General features: G+C 43.8%; 1 protein-coding gene across 2 annotated transcripts in view; it reads left to right on the forward strand.

Moving 5' to 3' along the window:
• The window catches only part of SH3BP4 (SH3 domain binding protein 4), a 41,446-nt gene extending 17,649 nt beyond the window's left edge, over positions 1 to 23,797 (forward strand). For both annotated transcript variants that reach the window (XM_028704091.2, XM_077919049.1), the window contains exons 2-5: positions 7,188 to 7,453; positions 12,141 to 14,494; positions 18,963 to 19,151; positions 20,504 to 23,797. In XM_028704091.2, the coding sequence (XP_028559924.2) occupies positions 7,336 to 7,453; positions 12,141 to 14,494; positions 18,963 to 19,151; positions 20,504 to 20,728 (2,886 nt within the window). In that variant the 5' untranslated portion in view covers positions 7,188 to 7,335 and the 3' untranslated portion in view covers positions 20,729 to 23,797. The remainder of the gene's footprint in view (positions 1 to 7,187; positions 7,454 to 12,140; positions 14,495 to 18,962; positions 19,152 to 20,503) is intronic.
• Positions 23,798 to 24,687: the final 890 nt, after the last annotated feature.

The following is a 24,687-nucleotide window of genomic DNA, read 5'->3' on the forward strand; positions in this document are numbered from 1 at the left end:
CAGGCTCAATACTTGTCACCCCCAGTTAGAAAGTTCTCAAACACTGCCTGAGACTTTGGTGGGCCAGGACCAGTCCGGGGGATGTCCTTGTTTAGATGGGCCAGTCCTAAGTCTGCTTCCTAAACAGAACCCTCGACTTTTGCACTGAATGAAGGCCTTGTGCATTTCTGCAAGGGAAAAGGAGTCTCCTCTTCTTTATGGGACCAGGTTGTCACCTGACAATTGATAACTGCAAGCTCTACACAAGAGTAGTGGCCACTTTATGACACCATGATGAACCATTTCTCTTTTTTCTTTTAATTCTGTGGTGTTCTGTTTCAGAGTAAGGGTTGCTCCTGAGTCCTTCTTTGCAAGAGTCTTATCGTTGTCTTGTGATGACACACATTTTATGTCAGCAGTGCCGGAAAGTAAATATTTTCTTCTCAAGCTCATTACCTCCAACATTTGTTTAAAAAGATTGACTCCTTTTGATATTTATTTGATGTAAATGTTCTTCTAAATAAACCTTTCTTTTCGCCAATTAGCAGAAACACTGATGATTTTTTTTAAAAAGTGTCTATATGATGCTAAGAGATTTATATCTGTTCCGAAAATGCACAATGTCCCATTTAAGCAGGCTGCCCATATACTGTTCCCTACCCTAATAGATTTGGTTTGAACAAGGGAGCTATCATTATTTTATTTTATTGCATCCTGAGTGCAACTTGTTAGAGTAAGTCTGCAGTCTCTGCCATCTGAAGACTGTAATTAAATGCAGGCTTTGTGGCCTCAACATCAAGCCAGTTTTCACCCATCTCCTCCTTTTGCTTAACACCCAGCCTGATGAAGAGTTGTGGAGAACTCAAAGGCTTACTCATTTGTTTCGTGATATTTTGGCTGATCCTAATAGTGGAATTTCCAAATGATGGGCTTTTGGATTTTTCTGCACTCATCTCTCTCTGTTTCTTGTATGCCACATCAATATGACTAACCTGTTTGATTCTGTTGTCTGATCAGTTTGCTGATGTTCTGCCGAAATGTAAGGAAAGGATTCTGATATGACTGGCAACTACCTCAATAAAAGGCATTGGTCTGGGATGCATGGGCTCAGGAGAGTTGCATTATGTTGTCCTGTCTTAAAATACATAGAGTCATAGAATTGTAGAGTTGGATGGGACCTCAGGGTCATCTAGTCCAACCCCTGCAATGCATGTCAACCCATCTATCTTTCTCAACAGAATGTTGTTTCTGAGGACAGTCACCCAATTTAAGATGAGAACCCCAACCCCTGCCCCCTCAGAGTATTATAGTTATTGACATTCACCATTAAGGATAATCCGTTGTAGTATAATGGATTATTAACTATGTCTCAGGCTCAGATCTCCCCTCTAGCCACAAACTCAGCAGGTGCCAAGTGGCCTTCAATCTGACACCTTACGTGTCTGAATCTTATTTGCACATTTAATAATATCCCAGGCAAGATTTAATAACTGTAATTTAATTAATGCAGCTGATTAAGAACAGTACCTGACTAAAACGCTGATCTACTTTTCTTCACCCTGTGCTCTGTCATCCCTGTACTAGTTCATATCAGGCCATGGCCAAGAGCAAAATGTCTACAAGTGGTGCAAATTCTGTGTTGTTTCAATATATATCAACTGCTGTGGGGGGAGCTAGTTATGCAATTAGAGCTGTAAGAATGCCGTTTTCCTTCCCGCTACAGCAGTACCTATTTATTGACTTGCACTGGCATGCTTTCGAACTGCTAGGTTGGCAGAAGCTGGGACACAGCGATGGGAGCTCACCCCGTCGCACAGATTCGAACCTTACCTTTTACCTTTAGTCAATAGCTCTTTACAAAGACTAATCCATTCTCATTTCATATCCATCACAGTCAGCTGTGTCATTAATTGGAGTAATCTGTGTTTCGGTTTGTTCTGGCTTAGCTTTCTCTGTAGATGAGACTTGGACTGCTCTTTGCAGCGAAACTGTTTAGCCTTCTTGTGCCAGTGCAGAGGCGAAGAGCTGGCTCTGGCTCCCTGCTACCCACAGTTAAGAGATGGGGGGCCAAGGGCCACACTCTTGTTTCTCTGGTGCTGCCACAGTAACAGGCATCTCTGCCATGTGAGTGAATTGGTGAAACGTGTAGAGTCAGCTTCCATTTGGGTGTTTGGGAAGCACCATGCAATGAACTTTGACAGGTGTCAGTCACCCGACACCATTGACACCACATGATTGACAAATGTGTTGTCCCACCCACCTGTCAATACTGATTTGCAGGGTGCAATGAGATAAGGGTATGTTTTTCCAAACCAACCAACCCCCCCCCCCGCACATGGGTTTTACTTCCTCCCCCTTCTTAGGTATTTGCTGAACAGGATTGGGGAAGAGGAAACAGTTCAAAATGACAGTTTTAAACTGTCCTTGAGGAATCATAAAACAGTTTCTAGGCAACTAAGGGGTTTAAGGGGGTCTCTGCTTCCAGATCAGAGTCCCAACCCATCTCATGCTATAAATGAAGCCTTGCTCACTTTTAGAAATGGTCTTCAAGTTGATATGTTGAAGCTTAGCCTTATTGGTTAGCGCTGAAATCTTGATTCTATTCTATTTTGATAACAACCAGGTTCCTTTGAAGACCTCGTGGTGGAGGGTTATTGGTGACGTGCTTCCTCTGCCCTGGACTTCTGTTTGTCTCTCAAGCAGAGTACAGTGGTACCTCGGGTTACGTACTTAATTCGTTCCGGAGGTCCGTTCTTAACCTGAAACTGTTCTGAACCTGAAGCACCACTTTAGCCACTTTAGCACCACTTTAGGGGGTTGGACTCGATGGCCCTTGTGGTCTATTCCAACTCTATGATTCTATGATTCTAATGGGGCCTCCCGCTGCTGCCGCACTGCCGGAGCACGATTTCTGTTCTCACCCTGAAGCAAAGTTCTTAACCCGGGGTAATATTTCTGGGTTAATGGAGTCTGTAACCTGAAGCGTCTGTAACCCGAGGTACCACTGTAACTCTGAAAGGAATGGAGAAGTCCCTGACATTTAGCAGACATAAATCTCTCTTAATTTTTTAACATAAAAATTGAATGATTATCAGTACGTTGAATATTTAATGTGGAAGTCAAAGCTACTGGCTCTAAATTGTTGCACATAAGATCATGGTTCTGCAGCCTGAAACTTGTGGGATGGGCTGCCAGATCTTAATTTTTTTTAATACGCACCTGTACTGAACTGGAAAATTTTGGGTGGGGAAAGTTTTTTCTAAATAGAAAAACTGGAAATTTAGGGAAAATACAAAACCAGAACCTCTTTATGTGGTACTTGGTCTTTTAGAATGAGTGATTTATGTATTTTATTAGAGTAGTGGCTTAAAATAATCCTGCTACAAAACTTGAAAACATGGTTTCAAGTTTGCTTCTTTTGAACGCAGCTTGTCAATTCAGATGAAATAAACAGGCGGAAAACTCACATCTGAAATGGCAATGTCCAGAAACCAGCAGGAAAACATTTCAGCCTGCCCGGTCACTCTGAAAAAAAGGAGCTTTGAAGGGAGACTCCAGGATGAAACTGCTGAATTGCCTTTTGAACAGAAACTCAATTCTAGCACCTGCAGCTTGAAATGACAAGATTTTTTATTATCCTTCATGTGTTAATTAGCTTACCAATGCCAGGATGTGTGTCTTAACACCAACGCAGCCTTGTTAATCATTGCTGTAACTTGCTTTTACATAATTATTATTTTCTGTCCTCTTTGTTTTCTTCTGACGTCAACTCCATTTCTTCCTCCCCCCGTATTCATGCAAACACTGTGTTTGCATCTATGCCTGCCAATTTATTGCAGTCTGCAGATGAGGGCTAGGCCATGTGAAAAATAAATGTGAGATTTTAGCTGCAGTTCATTCATTATCAGCTTTGTATTTTTGCAGGGGTGAAACTGGGCTTTCTTTCACCCTGACACACACCTGTGCAGACACACCCACCCCTCAACACATTTGTTCTTAAAGGTGTATATTGCATAAAAAGTAGGCAATATATTGTTTGACATCATGTCTGTTATGGCATGGGCAGCTTCCAGAGGCTTCAGCTGAACTCAAGATTTGCACTCTAAGGTTTAGAAATATTAAGAAAAACGTTTGCCATAAATTTTGAAGCTTAAAAGTTCCCCCATGTTTAACTTGTCTTTAAAAGTAACATCCTGACCTCTGCAGCCTAAAACACGGCCAATTCTGAGAAAGGAGGGGAAAAAGGGTGTGCTAATGTTTGTTGTTTGAAAGAGGCTGGGGAAAAGTTGGTGTCTCCAAATAATAAAAAAGTAAGTGTGTGTGTGTGTGTGTGTGTGTGTGTGTGTAGATCTCCTCAGAGAGTAATAGCTCATTTGAGGAATCCTAAGAACTATTATGACTGTATGACCAAAGAGAAAATGACCGTCCCTTCCAATAAAAGTAAATTGTTTGTCAAAAGTAGAGCTTCCTGGTACAGCAATTGTCTATCTGAGGTTGGGTTTTGACTTGGATTTATTTAGTCAATGGATCATTAAAAGGCTGTATTTCCATAAGATCAACCAAGACCTTCTGGTTCCCATTTAAAATGTTTTGGGGTTTGTTTGTTTGTTTTTGTATCTTTGAGGATTCCTTTTAATTTTATTTTTGTTTGATTAGTCATTTCAGGAGATGATGCTTTCCTACGTATTAAAAAATAAAGGTTTTTTTTTTTTAAAAAAAAAACATTTAAAGGAAGCCACCTCTCCCATTCTTATTTCAGACATCGTGATATATTGGTATATCACAATATTTAGCTGGTGATATATTGCGGTGTTGAAAACCAGATATCACCCAGCCCTAGTTGGCACTTTGCAAAATAAACTGGAAACATCGGTAAATTGTTAATAAAACAAAGCCCTGGTCTTGGAACCGAGGGAGACCCTGTGCATGTGGGAGGCACCTTCACTCTCATGATAGTTTAAGGAGCTCCAACCTGAACCCAAAGATGTGCCCCAGTCACACAGAAGCTTCTGCATGCAAAGGCAGGAGGACAACTGCTGTGGAATTTCCCTGCCCAATTTTTGTTGTTGTTTAGCCGTTTAGTCGTGTCCGACTCTTCGTGACCCCATGGACCAGAGCACGCCAGGCACTCCTGTCTTCCACTGCCTCTCACAGTTTGGACAAACTCATGCTGGTAGCTTCGAGAACACTGTCCAACCATCTCGTCCTCTGTCGTCCCCTTTTCCTTGTGCCCTCCATCTTTCCCAACATCAGGGTCTTTTCCAGGGAGTCTTCTCTTCTCATGAGGTGGCCAAAGTATTGGAGCCTCTGCTTCAGGATCTGTCCTTCCAGTGAGCACTCAGGGCTGATTTCCTTCAGAATGGATATGTTTGATCTTCTTGCAGTCCATGGGACTCTCAAGAGTCTCCTCCAGCACCATAATTCAAAAGCATCCATTCTTTGGCGATCAGCCTTCTTTATGGTCCAGCTCTCACTTCCATACATCACTACTGGGAAAACCATGGCTTTAACTATACAGACCTTTGTTGGCAAGGAGATGTCTCCCTGCCCAATAGCAATAGTTTAATAGTGCCAGCATGCCTTTAATAGCACTGACCAGTGCTTCTTCACTTCTGCTTGCAATTCTTTGGATCCAACTCGTTACCTTTAGTCATTAATACGCATCTAATGTCATTGTTGGGACGTGGGTGGCGCTGTGGGTAAAACCTCAGCGCCTAGGACTTGCCGATCGCATGGTCAGCGGTTTAAATCCCCGCGGTGGGGTGCGCTCCCGTCGTTCGTTCCCAGCGCCTGCCAACCTAGCAGTTCAAAAGCACCCCCGGGTGCAAGTAGATAAATAGGGACCGCTTACCAAGCGGGAAGGTAAACGGCGTTCCGTGTGCTGCGCTGGCTCGCCAGATGCAGCTTGTCACGCTGGCCACGTGACCCGGAAAGTGTCTGCGGACAGCGCTGGCTCCCGGCCTATAGAGTGAGATGAGCGCACAACCCCAGAGTCTGTCAAGACTGGCCCGTACGGGCAGGGGTACCTTTACCTTTAATGTCATTGTTACTTAAACTGAAACAGGAGTTGAATGTTCCTATTCATAAACAAGGACTTAAGTAGAATAATTTTTGTTAAGATATTACATTGCTTATAGTGGTTAAAGGTTTTGACCAGGGGCATCATCACAGCAGTTACTAGGCATAAAAGTAATTGTTGCTACATTTTATACACCTGTTGGTGCTAGGATACTAAATGTGGGAAACATTTATGGAGAGCAGTCAAGCACTCTGGCTGAGAAGCACTGGTAGAATAACTACTTTGGGAGTGGCTGTCCACTTGGCTACATAGATGGTTAACTGTTCACATCCTGGACAAGTTGCTGGAAAATGTGACCATCTATATTTCCTTGTGTTTTCAACTGATGAATTGCATTTCTCCTTTGGATTTTATGTATGCTAAATCTGAGCAATGGTCCAAACCAAATTGCTAGAAAGACTGATTCAGTAGTGTGAAAAGTATGTGTATTCATGAGAATATTGCGGAACACCCAAAATAAATATTTCCCATTGGTGGGCTGGTTATTTTGAACTAGGTAGAGTACAGAGAAGGTCCTCTCTAAGGAGGAGATCTCTGTGTCAACGTAACTTAGATTCTTGTAGCCCAAACGTACTCTGCTTAGACGGTAGTTCAATGCAGTCCTGGCCATGTTGAGCACCAGCCAAGGATGAGAGGTGTGGAAGGCCAGCAAGTTCTGGAGGGCTACAGGTTTATTGATTGTTCTACCCTGGCCAAAAGAAAACAGATTGAATAGGAACCATTATGTTGCTTTGGAAAGGTATACTGGTCAAAACCGAAGTCTGCCTCTGGTCATACTGGATATATACGGGACAGAAAACCTTCTATACTAGAGTGACTTGAGCAGGTGTTGTAAAGAAACTTACCCCTCCTTCAACATATTTTAAAGTAAGTAATATGGTACTTTGCAGTGGGGAAACAGGATCCTATAGCCCCCTCCCAGCTTTTGCCTGATGGCTGCATGAATAGCCAAAAGTAGATTATTTGAGTTCCCCCCACCATTTGTTGTAGTAAAATAATACACTCAGATGTGTTTTTCAGACTATAAACTTTAGAGTGAAATTGGAGAAGTTTTCTATAACAGACTCATGTCAAAGTTGGAAATGCTTAAGAGAAACCATGTTGTAACTTCCACTCTTTTTCTTTTCAGATTTGTTTCAAGTTGTAAAAAAAACACCCCCCAAAAAACAAAGAGCACCCTAAACGCACTTGTAGCTTAAAGCTTCTGAAGAAAAATGGCACAACTCTTGTAGAGAAGATGGCCCACTAGATTCTCAGGGAAGGGCACAAATCTCAAGATGGCAGCCCAGAGGATTCGTGCTGCCAATGCCAGCGGACTCCCCCGGTGCAGATCTGAGGGGACACTGATTGACCTGAGTGAAGAATTTTCTGAAACCAGCTTCAGTTCCGTCAAAGGTGAGAGGGGTTTTTGTATGTAAGTTGGAGCACCAAAACTGAAGTGCCTACAAGAGAAGGGAGTCTGGAAGCACCATCACAGTAAAGTCACCAAACTAGCTCAGTAGTCACCAGTCTTTTCAGACCAGTGGGCATATTTCAAATTGTGAGAGAGCACTGGCAGCACCAGTCACAAACTATGGGGCAGGGAGCATGGTATAATACAAAATGGCTACCATGGGGAGCATGACATAACACCATATCAGAAAGACAGCCAGCCCTGACGACCTTCTGCTTACCATGGGAAGTCAGCTACATCCTGCTGGTCCTGATTGTGGAGATCACACAGTGTTGAATTTGCGCATGCACACCCACCAATGCTGTTGCTGTGTAATGGCAACAGGGAGCATTCCACAGTACCTGGAAAAACATGCAAGGCAACATGAAATTGCTTAGTAGCTTTCTGTGCATTTTGCCCCATAACTTTCTGGAAGGACCAGACACTTCTTTTTTCTTTTTAAAAAACGAAAGCTTAAGAGTTTGGGACCCTTCCCAAGGAGCAGCAGTGGAAATCTTCAGCGGGGTTGGTGACCCCTGCCCTAGCTCATGCTTTTTGCTCTTGTAGCTTTGTCTTCCAGATGCGCAGCAGGCAAAGCATGGTGGGTGGGAGAAGTGAAAAAGCCCTGTTTCTGGTCACTACAAGCCATTTAGCATAAGCTATGGTTTGCAATGGGACGCGGGTGGCACTGTGGGTTAAAGCCTCAGCGCCTAGGACTTGCCGATCGAAAGGTCAGCGGTTTGAATCCCCGCTGCGGGGTGCGCTCCTGTCACTTGGTCCCAGCGCCTGCCAACCTAGCAGTTTGAAAGCACCCCCGGGTGTAAGTAGATAAATAGGGACCGCTTACTGGCGGGAAGGTAAACGGCGTTTCCGTGTGCTGCGCTGGCTCGCCAGATGCAGCTTGTCATGCTGGCCACGTGACCTGGAAGTGTCTGCGGACAGCGCTGGCTCCCGGCCTCTTGAGTGAGATGGGCGCACAACCCTAGAGTCTGTCAAGACTGGCCCGTATGGGCAGGGGTACCTTTACCTTTACCTTTATGGTTTGCAAACTCATGGTTTCTGACTCTGACTTGCCAGACTATTGGAAGCAATAGTTTGTCAATCACACACCACACCAAACCATAGTTACGCTTCCTTAACTGTGATTTGATGCATTGTCTGAATTGTGCCTTAAAGTGTCACATGATCCTATTTCTTGATCATGCTACTTACATAATACTTCAAAATATTGTTTTGGAATGAAAAGATTTCTGTATAAATGCTCTTCTGAAAAGTTTTCCGAGAGTTAATACCTTATGTTTAGAATAACTAAGTGTGGCATGGCTTGAAGGAGAAATTTCAGGAGCATCAGCACGTTTAGCTGAATTTTTTAATTCCTCATAGGAAGTGCTATGGCGGGCAGATTACGATGAAAGTATTGTGTATTGTTTCAGCAGCTATATATGCTACTGCTTTGGAATTCAGTCAGTGGATACAAGATTGAGTTTGACTTAATGGTTACCGAAAACAACCTTGATCCAGAGATGGAAAACTTTGGTTTAGTGAAGCGGCTTTCCTTAGCCACCTGTCCCTGGGGTGGACAGAGGTGGGCTCTGCTACTGTATTCAGTTTGTCTTCCCCTCTATCCAGAAGAGTGGAAAGAGGATGAATAACTTCACATTACCAGGAGAAGAGATCATCCTGGCATCATCCTTCTCTCAGCATGAAGCACACCCGTTTGTTTCCTGCCTCGTGCTTTAAATGTCTCCAACACAAAACACACTTTTTTAGCCCCTCCTGCATTTGCCCCATTAGTGATAAGGCTCCATCTGCAAAACCTGCTGCTTTGTGTATGTGCAGTCACCAAGACCTAATTCTTGCTGAGGCTGCGCCATTTTAGAGTACGGGGCAGGGCTTTCGTGATGACTGAATATTCTACTGTACAAAAGGGACCTGAACAAGCAGCAGATGGGCATCCCTTTGAGAGACCAGTTTCAGAGACTGCAGTAAAACTCTTTGGTTGATTGCTGTCTGCCTGACTTCAGGGGCAGGGTGGCTGGAGAAGACAGCCTGGTGTCATCATATGGGAAAGGTGAGCCTTCGCTCATCCAGGTCACAAACCATTAGAGATTTATGAACACAACCTTTTGCATTATGCCTGAGAAAACGCTGGCAATCAGTGTAGTTGTTCACCTTTTTAACCAGCCATGTTTTACTGATGGGGATGGGGTGGTAAACAGCTGTTTTGTCTATACTGTCAGTGATTATTAACCTACAGGAAGTAGTAATATGCTAAGATTTTTGCCTTGGAAAGAGGCATTTCCTTTTCATCTACCGACGCCTGAAGCACATTTGGTAGGAATGCAAAAGAGGGTCTTCTCAGTGGCTGCTCCAAACTCTGGAACCCCTTACCCAGAGAAGCCTGGCTAGCTCCTTCTCTGATAATGTTCTGCTGACAACAGATGGGCATTTTTATTTAAACAGAGTGCAGGCCTCTTAACTGGTTTTGATTTTTACTGGTGCCCTGCAAGCTTTGTTTATTATTCTTATTCTTCTTCTTATTATTATTATGATTACCACCTTCTATACCACCCTTCACCTGAGGATCGCTAGGCAGTTTACGATATAAAAGTACAAAAATGCATAACATAGTAGCGAACAGAAAAAAACAGTGCCCCCCCCCAATATATGCCCTCCCAATGTCTGAGTGGGTATCCAAATGAAGTTGGTGTGTATATGAAGTACAGTGGTACCTCGGGTTAAGTACTTAATTCGTTCCGGAGGTCTGTTCTTAACCTGAAACTGTTCTTTAGCTAATGGGGCCTCCTGCTGCTGCCGCGCCGCCAGAGCACGATTTCTGTTCTTATCCTGAAGCACTATTTCTGGGTTAGCGGAGTCTGTAACCTGAAGCGTATGTAACCTGAGGCGTATGTAACCCGAGGTACCACTGTATGTTCCGTTCCAGCGAGGGCATTAAGGTCTTCATAATAGATGTTGAACATTTACCCTTCCATGCCTGGAGCGGAGGGTGTGTGTGATCTTACACATGTGCATAAATGGGCATTAGGATGCCATATTGGTTCTGCCTTCCCAAAGCCAGCACACTGCATGGGCATGCAGGGATTGACATATGTGCAGGGTCATCACACACAATGCTCTTTAAGCCAGCAATACTTTAAATTCCAGTTTCTCCCATGAGGAGCCTTCTGTATAGGATGTGATGTGTGAATTGGCCTTAAGTTCTGGTTTTCTTTGAAACTGGACCCTACATTCAGCCACATATGAGGGTGTTTCCTTGCTGATTTATTGCATTGTGTCTGTATTGTTGTGGTTGGCCACCTTGAATGTTATCTGGTGGAAAGTTGGGATAGAGATTTAATATATAAACAGATGTGGACATTTGGACTGGGTGACTTTAGGGTTCCTTTAGGCCCTAAGATTAATGCGCTGTCTCCTTTAATATGCTCAGACGGTGATTATCTAGTAACCCAGATTTGTGTGCATTAAGACCTCTAAGCTTCTCAGCCGCAGATTAGTATCTTCATTTCTCCCTACTCATTTACATCGGCTCTGCTTTGGTTTGCCCTGCTCAGCAGCTATCTTCCTTAAGAATAATGGATGCAAAGCGTTCCTTAAGTGTGGCTTTCCCCCTTGTCTAAGTTACCTTGAAGCATTCACGTTCTTATCATGCAGCAGCTTCCTCCCATTGTACGTGGTGTTCTGAGCCTTCTTCGGCAATGATATAACACTTTGCCTCTTTGCTATGAGATTTAATTCCGCTTAAGATTCAGCAACGTGGAATCTCATATTTTGTTTTTCCTATGTATTTATTACTGTGAGCCTTTGAGATCAGGCCATCTCACTACTGAATGTGTAAGCCTTCCTGCATGGACAAATTATCTTCCATGACTTGGATAAAATTTGCACTACCATTAAGACTCTGTTAACTCTTTCCAACCTGGAGCAACCTGCATTTCAGTACTGGAGAATGTGAAAGAATGTGAAAGTGGATGGGTCCCTCAGGTTTCTGCCAGACCTTCACCTTTGCAGTTGTTTGTTTAGATTTGGCTCTTGCAAGCCTGGAATTGGATTTGTAAGTTAATGAGGCAGTTGTTTAAAACAATAACTATCTGATACAGGAGTAACCTGATGCTTGCAAATGCTTATGCAACAAATACTAGTTAAAGCCTCGTATAACAAAGCTGAATCAGTTCATGGCTAATGTCATTCTCAATCAACTTCTTTTCCCATTGTTGTGTGCCACAGCCCACATTTAGCACAGCGTCTCCTTGTGGATCTAGTGATGAATTTGCCCACACATTAATCTCCAAATCTGCAAGTAGTTAACTCACCCATATCACACCCTTTCCCCAATAGAGATTTACAGTGCAATGTATGCACGTCTATTCATGTCTGCTCAGAAATTAGCCCTATTGAGTTCAACAAGGCTTACTCCTAGGTAAACTTGGTATAAGATTGCAGCCTTAGTCTCTAATGATGCAGAATCCATTAATCTCTTAAAGGATCTCTTGAAAAATAATGTGTGTGTTTATGCATGCAAATATCCTGATTCAGAGTACAAGCAAAAGAGCTACAGTATAATTATGCAATGCTGGTAGATGGTTGTTATCACCTGCAGTTGCTCACTACGTTCTGCTTTTTGATTTGCAGTGCCTTCTCCTAGTGCCTTGATGATAGACAATCCTACGTCATTTGGAAATGCAAAGGAAGTTGTAGCAATTAAAGACTACTGCCCCAACAATTTCACCACCTTGAAGTTCTCCAAGGGTGACCACCTTTATGTCTTAGATACCTCAGGAGGTGAGTGGTGGTATGCTCACAATACCACAGAGATGGGCTATATCCCATCCTCCTACGTTCAGCCTGTAAACTACCGGAACTCTTCATTAACGGACAGTGGAATGATAGACCATCTGCTGGAAAGCTCCGATGAGGGAGCCAAAGAGCTGGACCTGCTTGGAGACTGGACAGATTTAAACCTGAGCTTAGCCAAAAACAACCCTTTTATGAATAACATGCAGACTAACCCTTTTCTGAATGGGAATTTGCAGATAATGCCTGATAGGAACAAGGATTGCTCCCACCAAACCACTGTGGATTTGTTGCTGTTTGACACAGGGGGGCCCACCTTTACAGGGTCAAGTTCTGCAACTGACAGCAGTCTAGGTAACCATCTTGATGAGGGTCCATCAATGAATGGATTTGAGTTTGAGCAGCCAAGCAGGCGGGACAATCCTTTTTTCAGAAGCAAGCGCTCCTACAGTTTATCAGAGCTCTCCGTACTCCAGGCAAAGTCAGAAAACCCAGAATCCTCAGGCTTCTTCACAGGGTTGAAATCTCCTGCCCCAGAGGAATTCCAGAGCAGAGAAGACTTCAGAGTTGCATGGCTGAACCATCGAAAATTAGCAAGGTCTTGCCATGACCTGGATCTGCTGGGCCAGAACCCTGGTTGGGGTCAGACGCAACCTGTGGAGACCAACATCGTTTGCAAGCTAGATAGTTCTGGGGGAGCAGTTCAGCTTCCAGATACAAATATCAACATGCGTCTTCCTGAAGGGCACGTGGGTGCTGGCGACACACAACAAATCTCCATGAAGGCTCTTTTGGACCCTCCTCTTGAGCTCAACAGTGACAAATGCAGCACCATCAGCCCTGTGCTAGAGATCAAGCTGAGCAACATGGAAACCAAAACCCCCATCCTGCTGGAGATGAAAATTTCAGCGGAAGTGAAGAATGACCCAGTGAGCAAGAGTTTGGTGGGAGTGCAGTGCCTGCGCAGCGACATGAAGGACGGTCCATACACACCGGTGCGACTTGGCTGTTGCTATGGAGACACCATCCAGGTTCAGCTGGAAAACCTGGAGCCTTGCATGTACATAGCCATTGTGGCCCAGGGACAGAACATTCCATATCCTTACACTGTCTGGGATTACATTAGTAAAAAAATCACAGTTGGAGTCTATGGGCCAAAGCACATACACCCTTCTTTTAAAACTGTGGTGGCCATCTTTGGACATGATTGTGCCCCCAAGACTCTGCTGGTGAATGAAGTTACACGTCATGCACATTGTACATCGGCAGTGGCGCTGCAGTTGTGGGGGAAGCACCAGTTCACCTTAGCGAGGCCGCAAGACCTAAAGCTCTGCATGTTTTCAAACATGACTAACTATGAGGTAAGAGCCAGCGAGCAGGCAAAGATCGTGAGGGGCTTCCAGATGAAACTGGGCAAAGTCAGCCGCCTCATATTCCCCATCATGTCACATGATCCCAACGAACTGTATGACTTCACCCTGAGAATACAAGTCAAGGATGCTAAGGATGCCATATTGACTCAGTTCTGTGTTCAAACACCACAGCCTCCTCCCAAAAGTGCTATCAGGTCAAGTGGGCAGCGAAGGTTCCTGAAAAAAAATGAAGTGGGGAAAATAATCCTGTCTCCTCTTGCAACCACCAGCAAATACCCTGTCTTCCAGGATCGGATAGTGGCAAGCTTAAAATATGGGAAACTACTGAAAACTGTAGTGCGGCAAAGCAAAAACCATTATCTCTTGGAATATAAGAAAGGGGATGCCATAGCCTTGCTAAGTGAGGAGAAAATCAAGTTGAAAGGTCAACTCTGGACAAAGGAATGGTACATTGGTTACTATCAGGGTAAAATTGGCCTTGTCCATACCAAAAATGTTTTAGTTGTTGGGAAAGCCAAGCCGAATTATTTCTCTGGGCCCGAGCTCACCACCAGTATGTTGCTGGAGCAAATCCTGCGGCCTTGTAAGTTTCTCACCTATATCTATGCTTCAGTAAGGACTTTGCTCATGGAAAACATTAGCAGCTGGCGTGCATTTGCAGATGCTCTGGGATACAGCAACTTGCCACTTGTTTTCTTCTGTCGAGCGGAGCTGGACAGTGAGCCAGAATGTGTGGCTTCTGTGTTGGAGAAATTGAAAGAAGACTGTAATAATTCCGACAGTAAGGATAGGAAGTCTTTCCAGAAGGAACTGATGTCAGTAAGTATTCTGGTTATTGGAAGTGTTAAATCAGGAATGGTCACCTGGTTTCCAGCATTCTGTTGTGTTAAGAGCTCCCCTGAACAGGCTGAGGGGAAAATAACTAAGACTTTTAAAGCTGCTGCTTGTTTCTAGCACAACTGAGCACCCAAACCAGCTCTTCTTCACTGTTGCGATATACCGTATTTTTCGCTCTATAAGACGCACCAGACCACAAGACACACCTAGTTTTTGGAGGAGGAAAACAAGAAAAAAAATATTCTGAATCTCAGAAGCCAGAACAGCAAGAGGGATCACTGTGCAGTGAAAGCAGCAATCCCTTTTGCTGTTCTGGCTTCTGTGATAGCTGCGCAGCCTGCGTTCGCTCCATAAGACACACACACATTTCCCCTTTTTACGAGGGAAAAAGTGAGTCTTACAGAGCAAAAAATACGGTATTTAAGTACCACCCAGGTGCTTCTCAAGAAACCAGGGTGCCTGAGGTAATGGCTGAGCATCCCCTTGTACATTACTAATAGCACAATCCAAACAATGTCTACTTAGAAGTAAGTTATGATGAATTCAACAAAACTTACTTCCAGGTAAATAAGTTTAGGATTGCAGCCTTAGGCTGTGTTAGGCTGCAGACCTAAACTTGGAAGTAGCTGCCATTAAGATAAAGGGGGCTTACTTAGGAGTAATCATGATTAGGCTTGGGCTGCTATCCATTCTGTTTTCAATGAGTGAAGTGCAAATACAATGTACATTTCCTTGCCATTTTTATAAACGTATCTCAGGTGATTCTATCAAAAGACAATCACAGAAAAATTGTTGACTGGATCCCTTTCCCAGCTCAGAGGTGCATATTTAGATTAAGTAACCACAGGTAAATTTCATCTTTGGGTTGTATCCCCCTCCGAAATTGCTCATTAAAACTTTGCTTCAGTGAGCAAGGAAGTGCACTGCAACTGACAAATTGAAAGCCAGGTCTCTCGGGATTTGGGCCTTCTTAATAAAAGTGCTACTTTTTTCATTAAGTAAAAATGACCTTCCAGAAATCCATCTTGTGGAACCAGCTATATAATTATTTTACTTCTTCCTCAAGAGTATAGAAAACTTTGTGTGCTCAGGGAAGTGTTATACAGTAGTTACCCTCATTTAAAGCTGCAATCAAGCTGCCCCCCTTTTTTAAAAAAGATGTTTAAAGGAAACTGAACACCCAGTGTCTAAAACCATGATGCACAACACATGTCATATACACAATACATGTTGATTGGTTTAATTCCTACAAGAATTCTACCTTAATGATGAAAGCTCTTTTAGAAGATGCTATAAAGTGCCGGGACGCGGGTGGCACTGTGGGTTAAACCACAGAGCCTAGGACTTGCTGATCAGAAGGTTGGCGGTTCGAATCCCCATGACGGGGTGAGCTCCCGTTGCTCGGTCCCTGCTCCTGCCAACCTAGCAGTTCAAAAGCACGTCAAAGTGCAAGTAGATAAATAGGTACCGCTCCGGCGGGAAGGTAAACGGCGTTTCCGTGCTCTGGTTCGCCAGAAGCGGCTTAGTCATGCTGGCCACATGACCCGGAAGCTGTACGCCGGCTCCCTCAGCCAGTAAAGCGAGATGAGCGCCGCAACCCCAGAGTTGGCCGCAACTGGACCTAATGGTCAGGGGTCCCTTTAGGAGAGTATAAAGTGATGGTTGCCTGAAGGGGAATCCTTAGGTTAAGCTGCTGTGATACAGAATGATGAGGAAGGAAGGAAGTGGGCCTTCAGTAAGGAGTGTGAGCAAAGGACAGGAGGGAGCCGGCTCTGCTTTGCCAGCGGGAGTAGTGCAGAAGTTTGCAAAGGCCTGATGGTTGTGTAGCGCCATCAATGCAAATGAATTATCAGATTACCTGGATATTCTCCTTGATTTGGCAGGATGTTAAGAAGTGTACAAATAGGGGTTGTAAACTGGAAGATACAGTGGTACCTCAGGTTAAGAACTTAATTCATTCTGGAGGTCCGTTCTTAACCTGAAACTGCTCTTAACCTGAAGCACCACTTTAGCTAATGGGGCCTCCTGCTGCCGCCGCACGATTTCTGTTCTCATCCTGAAGCAAAGTTCTTAACCCGAGGTACTATTTTTGGGTTAGTGGAGTCTGTAACCTGACAGACTCATATGTAACCTGAAGCGTATGTAACCCGAGGTACCACTGTACTACTTCTGCCTGCTGGGAAATCAACTGTTGGAGTTCATGGGGGAGGAAATGCTCTAGAAAGTCAGAAGATGAGTCGGTTGCCCATGTCCTATAGGCCTGTGAAGCAGAGCAAGAGCAGGGCAAACTCTTTCAATGGCGTTAGGGGACTCCCCCCCCCCCCCCGGAAATAGGGCTCATTTCAGGCTTGGTTTTGGAGTTTGGGGGAACATGTAGGAGGCAGCAGGTCTGCCTTAATAAGATTAACTTCCAGCTCCCATCATTTCATACTGAGACATACGTGTGTGGTGCCCTGACTATCACTCAGCTTTTAATGGCTTGGGGAAAAATACTTAGCGGGGAGAGAATCCGCTTTGTTTACGAATTGAGGGCCCTTGCAATGGTCCTACCATGCCTAATATGTCCATACCAAAAAAAAAAGGAAAAAAAAGAGTTCCTTGGTGCAGAAACATGTTATCACTCCACTACCTATAAGCTGCTTAATATCCAATCAGCTATTTGGAAAATGAAAGTTTGCCCACTTTTGAGGCATTATCTAAATATTGAAGAGTACATACCATATTTTTCGCTCCATAAGACACACTTTTCCCCTCTTAAAATCTAAGGGGAAATGTCTGTGCGTCTTATGGAGCAAATGTGTGGTCCCTGGGGCTGGGGGGGGGGGACCTGGGCTTCCCCTGCCAGCCCAACAAGCTCGGGGAGCCATGGGAAGGCTGGGTGGCAGCCTTTCCGCTGCTCCCCGACCTGCTCTTTGGGGCTGGCGGTGGGGGAAAGCCCTGAGCAGCTCTGGGGTAGCCTGCAAAGCCTCCGCAGGGCAGCGGGGAGCCTTCATCCTGCTGCCCTGGGGAGGCTTCGTGCGGCTATCCCTGGCTTTTGCGGAAGGTGGGGGAAGGGACAGAGCGAGGCTCTCTCACTTCCCCCACCTCTAGCAAAAGCCCCCAAGAGCCGCATATTTTTTTTCTTGAGTCCCCCCCCCCCCAAAAAAAAAGTAGGTGCGCCTTATGGTCAGGTGCGCCTTATGGAGTGAAAAATAATACTGTACATTTGAATTACATTCTTCCGGCACTTCTTTTGAAGTGTGACTTTTGAATTTAAAGTATTCTTCTTTGGAATGCTGCCTGCTGCTTTGGTGTAAAGCAGGAACTTCAGTAAATGCCAAGGAAGAGCATTGCTACTACTGTGAAGTAATAGCCAAGTGCCAGGCAAGTGGTCACTTTAGAGCACACAGACGAGATCCACAGCCTCTTCCCCCCCAGAAATTGAAATAGTACAATTAGGAGGAATTAAAACTCCTGTTGTCAAATTTGCTAATCCCAGCAGGAGTGTAGTAATCACTTTTAAGAGCATGTGGGCTATAATGTAATTAATGCACATTATTGAAGGCCAGACCACAGGGATTCTCCTGTCTATGCTGCATATACTAATGCATAAGCTAGTTTTGCAGTGCCTTTGCACACACGTAATTAAAACAGGATATTTACATTTAATTTAACGGAATAGCAAGGTCCTAGAATAGAATATCAGAATTGTAGAGTTGAAAGGGACTCTGAGGGTCATCTAGTCCAACCCCTGGAATGCAGGAATCTCAGTTGAACCATCCATGACAGATGACTACCCAACCTCTGCCTAAAAACCTCCAGTGAAGGAGAGTCCACTGTGCATCAGCTCTTACCATCAGCAGTTCAGTTGGAATCTCCTTTCTTGTAACTTGAAGCCATTGGTTCAGGTTCTACCACCTGGAGCAGAAGAAAACAAGCTTGCTCCGTCTTCCATGTGACAGCCATTTGAAGATGGCTATCACATCTGTTTGACAGTGGAACAGACTCCCTCAAGTGGTGATGGACTCTTATTCATTGGAGGTTTTAAAGCAGAGGTTGGGTGGTCATCTGTCGTGGATGTTTAGTTGAGATTTTTGCATTGCAGGAGATGGACTAGACGATGCTTGGGGGTTTCCAACTCTATGATTCTATAATTCTATCTTCTCTCAGTCTCCTGTTTTCCAGGCTAAACACACTCAACTCCCTCAACTGTTCCTCATAAGGCTTGGTTTCCAGACCTTTGAACATCTTGGACAAATTAGTTACACACTTCTATTTTGCTTGGCTTAAGAACTAAGCATTACCTGAACGTACTCCTGTTTGGAGTATCTATATAACAAGACAGAGAGGGGAATATAAATATAAAATAGTAGTGTTTTTCCTCTATCTTCTGATCTCCTACAGAAATGGCCTGATGCTCCAGTGAGGTTGGGTGTCCATGGCTAACTTGACTTGTTCTGCATTCCTTCAGGCCTTGCTGAAAATGGACTGCCAGGGCTTGGTTGTGAGGCTAATTCAGGATTTTGTGCTTCTGACTACGGCTGTGGAAGTGGCCCAGCGCTGGAGAGAGCTTGCTGAGAAACTGGCCAAGGTCTCCAAGCAACAGATGGATGCTTATGAAGCCCCCCATCGAGACAAGAACGGAGCTGTGGATAGTGAGGTAAGAAAGCTTTCATGTAATGCATTCTGGGTTTTGCTGGATGGCTCACTCGGCACTATAGGTTGGAAAAACAGTTTGCTATTATGTACAGCTCCCTTTTTGATCTTGAATGATGACAAAAGAGCACAGCAATTTGTTGCATGTTTGCTGTGGTGAAAAAAGTGGCCACAAAGGAAGAAATGCATTCACCCTTGAGTGTTATTCCTCTTCCATGGTCTTGCAGGTGTCGTATTTATCGCAAAAAGGTATGAAAGTGAAATGGCTCGCCCTTCCTAGTACTTACAAACTGAATGCCGGCCACCCTCAGATTTAATCTGTTTTCCATGTTCACATTTAGCTGGAGTGGTTCAACAGAACAGGGAAAGTTGGCGCAGACAGCACTGGGTGTTTCTTTCCATCCAGCTAACTATTGCCACTATTTGTAATGTTGAAAGAGTTATTGAAAACCCCTCAGTACTTACAAGAATACCGTGCCATTTGTCAGCTGAAAATTTGAGTTAGACCCAAATTTGCAGCACACAAAGCATCTAATTGGACAGCAGTGTTTCTGGACTTAGTGTGCTGTGTCTGAGACCTTTTCCTTATTCTGTCCTCTAGCGGTTGGTTTTGCAGGAAACCCTTTATTAAAAAGAAACGTAGCTTAGCCTACTGCAGTATTTCTCATAAATTTGTTCTGATATGGTTTATTCTAGGACTGAAGTTCCTGCCTTTCTTTTGGTCTAGTTCTCATTGAAGTCACAGCTGGTGTCAAGGCTGTGCCACTTCAGCCTGTATGTGTTGATTCACATGGATGAATATCTTAGGTACAGTGGTGCCTCGCAAGACGAAATTAATCCGTTCCGCGAGTCTCTTCGTCTAGCGGTTTTTTCGTCTTGCGAAGCAACCCTATTAGCGGCTACCGGATTAGCGCTATTAGCGGTTTAGCGGCTTAGCGGCTATTAAAAGCTTAGCGGCTTAGCGGCTAAAAGGCTATTAGCGGCTTAGCGGCTTAGAAAAAGGGGGGGAAAGCGGAAAAAAATCGCAAGACTCTCAAGACGTTTTCGTCTTGCGAAGCAAGCCCATAGGGAAAATCGTCTTGCGAAGCAACTCAAAAACGGAAAACCCTTTCGTCTAGCGGGTTTTTCGTCTTGCGAGGCATTCGTCTTGCGGGGCACCACTGTATATATTTCAGGATTTTTATCCCATGCCTGGTCCAGTCAAAAAGTGTTATAAGAATGAGACAGCCCTTGCTCTTGGGTCTGCAAGAGACTGCAGAGACGGTGTACACAAGATAGTTTGGTTTGGCTGACATAAATCCTCATGGCAGAGCGGTCTTGTATACTGTGCTAATGCTGGTTTCTTGTCTTTGGCAGGCAATGTGGAAACCAGCGTATGACTTTATGCTCACATGGAGCAATCAGATGGGAGACAGTTATCGTGATGTGACACAAGAGCTGCACATTGGCCTTGACAAGATGAAAAATCCCATCACAAAACGCTGGAAGCATCTCACTGGAACACTAATTTTAGTCAACTCCCTGGAGATTTTGAGGGCATCTGCCTTCAGCCCACAAGACCATGATGATTATGCTATATGAAGGGGAGCCCGAACTTCTCGATGCTTCTTATTTGTATGTTTTTAACTAAAACACAGTGGGAAGACACTTCTGCAAAGCCAAAGTTTTGAGCAATAGTTTCTGTGCTCAGACTGCAAACTTCTTACTGTTGCCTCTCCCTGGTGCAGAAGACACTCAAGACTCTTGTTTTCTATGCTCTGTGGTTGACAAGCTTTTCTTAATTTGTAACATTTAAAATGGAACTTTTTTAGGCATTTGCAGATATCAGCCTTGAAAGTTGAAATTACTTTGGAGAGCTACCATTTCTGTGTAACATGAAACACATTTTTGCCCCCTTTAAAACTATCATTCCTCAATGAGTCATTGATACGCATTAAAGTGAAGCACAGTCAGGCATCTTGCAAGCATTTGCAATTTCTAATGTGCCGCTCTGAAAACAGTTTATACATTAGTGTGCTAACACGCCCCCCCATCCAATCCAGTGATCCTATCGGTCTTATAAATGACTCTCCATGGTTCGCTTTTATGTACACCTTTTCGTAAGGAAGAAAAAGCACACTTCCTCCCCCACCCCCACTAAAATTTAGGACTATGTGCTAGTGCTCAAGCTGCTTCAGATCCATGATTAGAAATAACTAGAAACAATTTCAGATTATAGGACCGATCCACCCCCTTTCACATTTTAGAAAATTGTAATGGATACCATTTATGGTCAAATAGCATTTCACAGGTCTCTAACAGTAGTGTCTTGACCATCTCTGCTGGCAGGTGACTGTCACCAGAAGTTTACATTGTATTATTTTAAATGCAGAAACAAGTATTCGATCGTGGTTCTTAAGTGTGCCATTGTTTAAGCTGAAGTTTTAGAATTTGTTCTTTCGAGGGTCATTGCCCTATGTTGAGGCTGCACCACTTCAAGCTCACATGACCGAATGTGTCTCTATTCCACACATTCTCTGGATGCAGAAAACTGGCTCCTCAAAGGGAAGCCTATAATCCGCTCCTCCTCCCCAAAACACATAGAGCAGCCGTCTGCAACCTCCAAAGGTTCTGGAGCTCCATCAGGCTTAGTGCGCATAGGGATGATGGCAGTATAGCCTCAAACATCTGGAGGACCACAAGTTGTGAAGAGCAACTTACCATGTGAGGCCCTGCGTGCAGTCTGAAGTATTTTCAGCCTAGACACATTTTCCACCTTAAGTAAGAACTAGACCTACCTCTGATCAGGTGCCTAGTTGGTCACTCAGAAATGCTTGACTTGACAGCACTCTCTCATTGTGTTCCCAAGGGTATTCTGTTCATTTATTAGCCCTTAGGTCACTGGGATTCACCTTATGTGCTGTATGAGCATTCAAGAGCTGAAATGACATCACCTCTGTGATGTCATGTACCGTATAACGCTATAGAAAGAAGTCTAGTTGTACAACTTTCAAGTGAAGGTTTTTGTGAAGCCCTTTAAGTCTACCTCTTGATTCCAAAATACTTCATGTGGGAAACGTTTTCATTTTTTCTAGTGTGTGCATTGGTTTTTTGCACAAGAGATTTTCATAACACATTTACTAAATTTCCCAAGGCACTGTTCAAATGTTGAATATTAAAGGGAACGTGATCACTATTAGTAATGTTTTAAACCTGTTTTCCCATTTTAGAAACATGTCACAGCTTTGTTCTTTGGAACAAGCTGACCTTTTAAGCAACTTGGGTTATACAACACAACTTTCCTATCAACAGTTCCAGAATTTGAAGAAAGCATGATCCAAGCTTGTTGGAAAGGTGTTCCTATTGTTTGCGTACATGTTTAATTAGTGAGGAAAGTGCTTGTCATTTATTTGCTTTCTTAGCCGGCTCCTTTTAAATGTCCTCCCTACGTACTTTCCTACTCTGTCTAATGAAAAGCACCTTAAACTTGGGGTTTTGTTGCAAGAGATTGAAGCAGATTCCTATGCAAGTGTTCACATCACATGTTTGAAGTTGGTTAGGCTAGTGGTATTATCCCGTGCTCATGGAAGTCATTTTTCCAAAGCATGCCTGTTTTTCTCTCTTTACAAAACCAGAATCTGCACATGATCCTGAGTAGCATGTTTGAGTGTAGGGAAGGAAAAACAATCCCCCTTGTATTGTAGCCCATACAGAAATACGATGCAAGATGGCAAGCCAGAGCAGTTAAGAGTAAAATATTTTTAATTGGCCTGGGGGGGGGGGGCTTCTCTTTCATTGTGATATTTTTCAGAAATAAAACAAGTCCATGGAATGGTTAGTCTCTCTCTAGATACACGGAAACCTGAGGGGAATATTATTGCACATGATAATCTAGGCTCCCCACAGATGGATGGGGATGTGAGAATGCAGGTCTGCTCCTGTGTATAAATGTTCTCACTGTATGTGCGCAATCACTGAGCTAATGATAATGTGTTCAAGGTAGCCTTATTCTGCACCTGCCTCTGTGCCAGACGTGAAACTTTCATCCGTGATACTTGGTTACAGTGATTGTGGACTCTACAGATTCAGTCACAGAGTTAGTTTGTACTTCTGTGTCTTGTAAGAGCAGAATAGAGCCGCAGCAATGAGATTTTAATCAATTTTAACAGTGGGAGTTTAAAGCTGGCTATTGGGGGAGATTTCATTTCCATAAATTGGATGAAATATTCCATGAGATATTTTTTTTGGGGGGGGGGAGGCAGGGAAATGGTCTGGTTTGCCTTTTTCTGCCATTTTTATCAAACTACCTCAGGTCTTACACACTTTTTCATGTTTTGACTTAAAGTCTAAAAGCTCCCCTAGATGATTACTACACACCACCGACACTACACTATGGAGAACTATCAAATCACAACAGCAGCTTTTCTAGATTAGTTTGATGCAATTGCTGCATGACTGATTTTCTGTTTTGACTAAAAAAAAAGTCAGGTCCTCGCACATAGTTGGAGTGGTTTGTATGTTCAGCCAAATGCCTTTCACTCAAAGTATGTCCTTACATTGTAAGCTTGCTTTGGATTTTACATTAATACACTGTACAAGTAGTTTGTTGTACATTTTTTAAAATAAAAAAAACTTGTCAAAACTACAATTAAAGCAGATATTTGAACACTGCTTTGTTTCAGTGTGATTCATTTTGGGGGAGCTTGACTCAGACTTTTGTGTGTTTGTGCTTTGAAGCAGTGACCACTCTGCATATTCTCACTGAACTGTCACATCAGATGTAGATTTTAGTCATTGTGAAGGCTGGAATAAAAACTATTGCAGAGAGCCTTTCTGGGGTGGTGTCAGGTTCTCACCAGAACTAAATGGGCTCAGATGTCCCAATTCCCACCTGAAAGCTTTCTTCCCCTAGCATCAAGAAATATACCCAAGAAGTATGACTTAAATCAATAGGAACAAACATTCATTGAACAGGTAACTTCCTCTGTGTCAGGCTCAGCAGTTCAGCGCCACTGCTTACAACTTTGAGCTCATTTCCAAAAACAAGGCATGCCAGACGAATCTCATTTCCTTTTTTGATAAGAGTTACAAGCTTGGTGGGTGTGGGGGAATGCTGTGGGTGTAGTTATCTTGATTTCAGTAAGGCTTTTGACAAAAGCCTGTATGATATTCTTGCAGAGAAGCTGGTAAGATGTGGACTGGGTGAGATAACGGTTAGGTGGATTGTAGCTGGTTGACTGACCACCCAAAGAGTGACAACCCTCATCCTGGGAAAGTGACAAGTTGGGTGTCGCAGGTTCTGTCCTGGGCCCCTTTTTCTTCAACGGCTTTATAAATGACTCGGATGAAGGTCTTGAGAGGAGGCTCATTCCATCTGCAGATGACACCAAACTGGGAGGGGTAGCCAATGCCGCTGAAGACAGAATCTGAATTCAAGATGACCATGAGAGATTAGAGAACTGGGTCAAATCTAACAAAATGAATTTCAATATGGATAAATGTAAGGCAGGAAAAACCAGCTGCACAAATATAAGATGAGGGACACCTGGCTTACTAGTACT

The sequence above is a fragment of the Podarcis muralis genome, chromosome 1, assembly GCF_964188315.1.
Source record: "Podarcis muralis chromosome 1, rPodMur119.hap1.1, whole genome shotgun sequence".
Lineage (NCBI taxonomy): Eukaryota > Metazoa > Chordata > Lepidosauria > Squamata > Lacertidae > Podarcis > Podarcis muralis.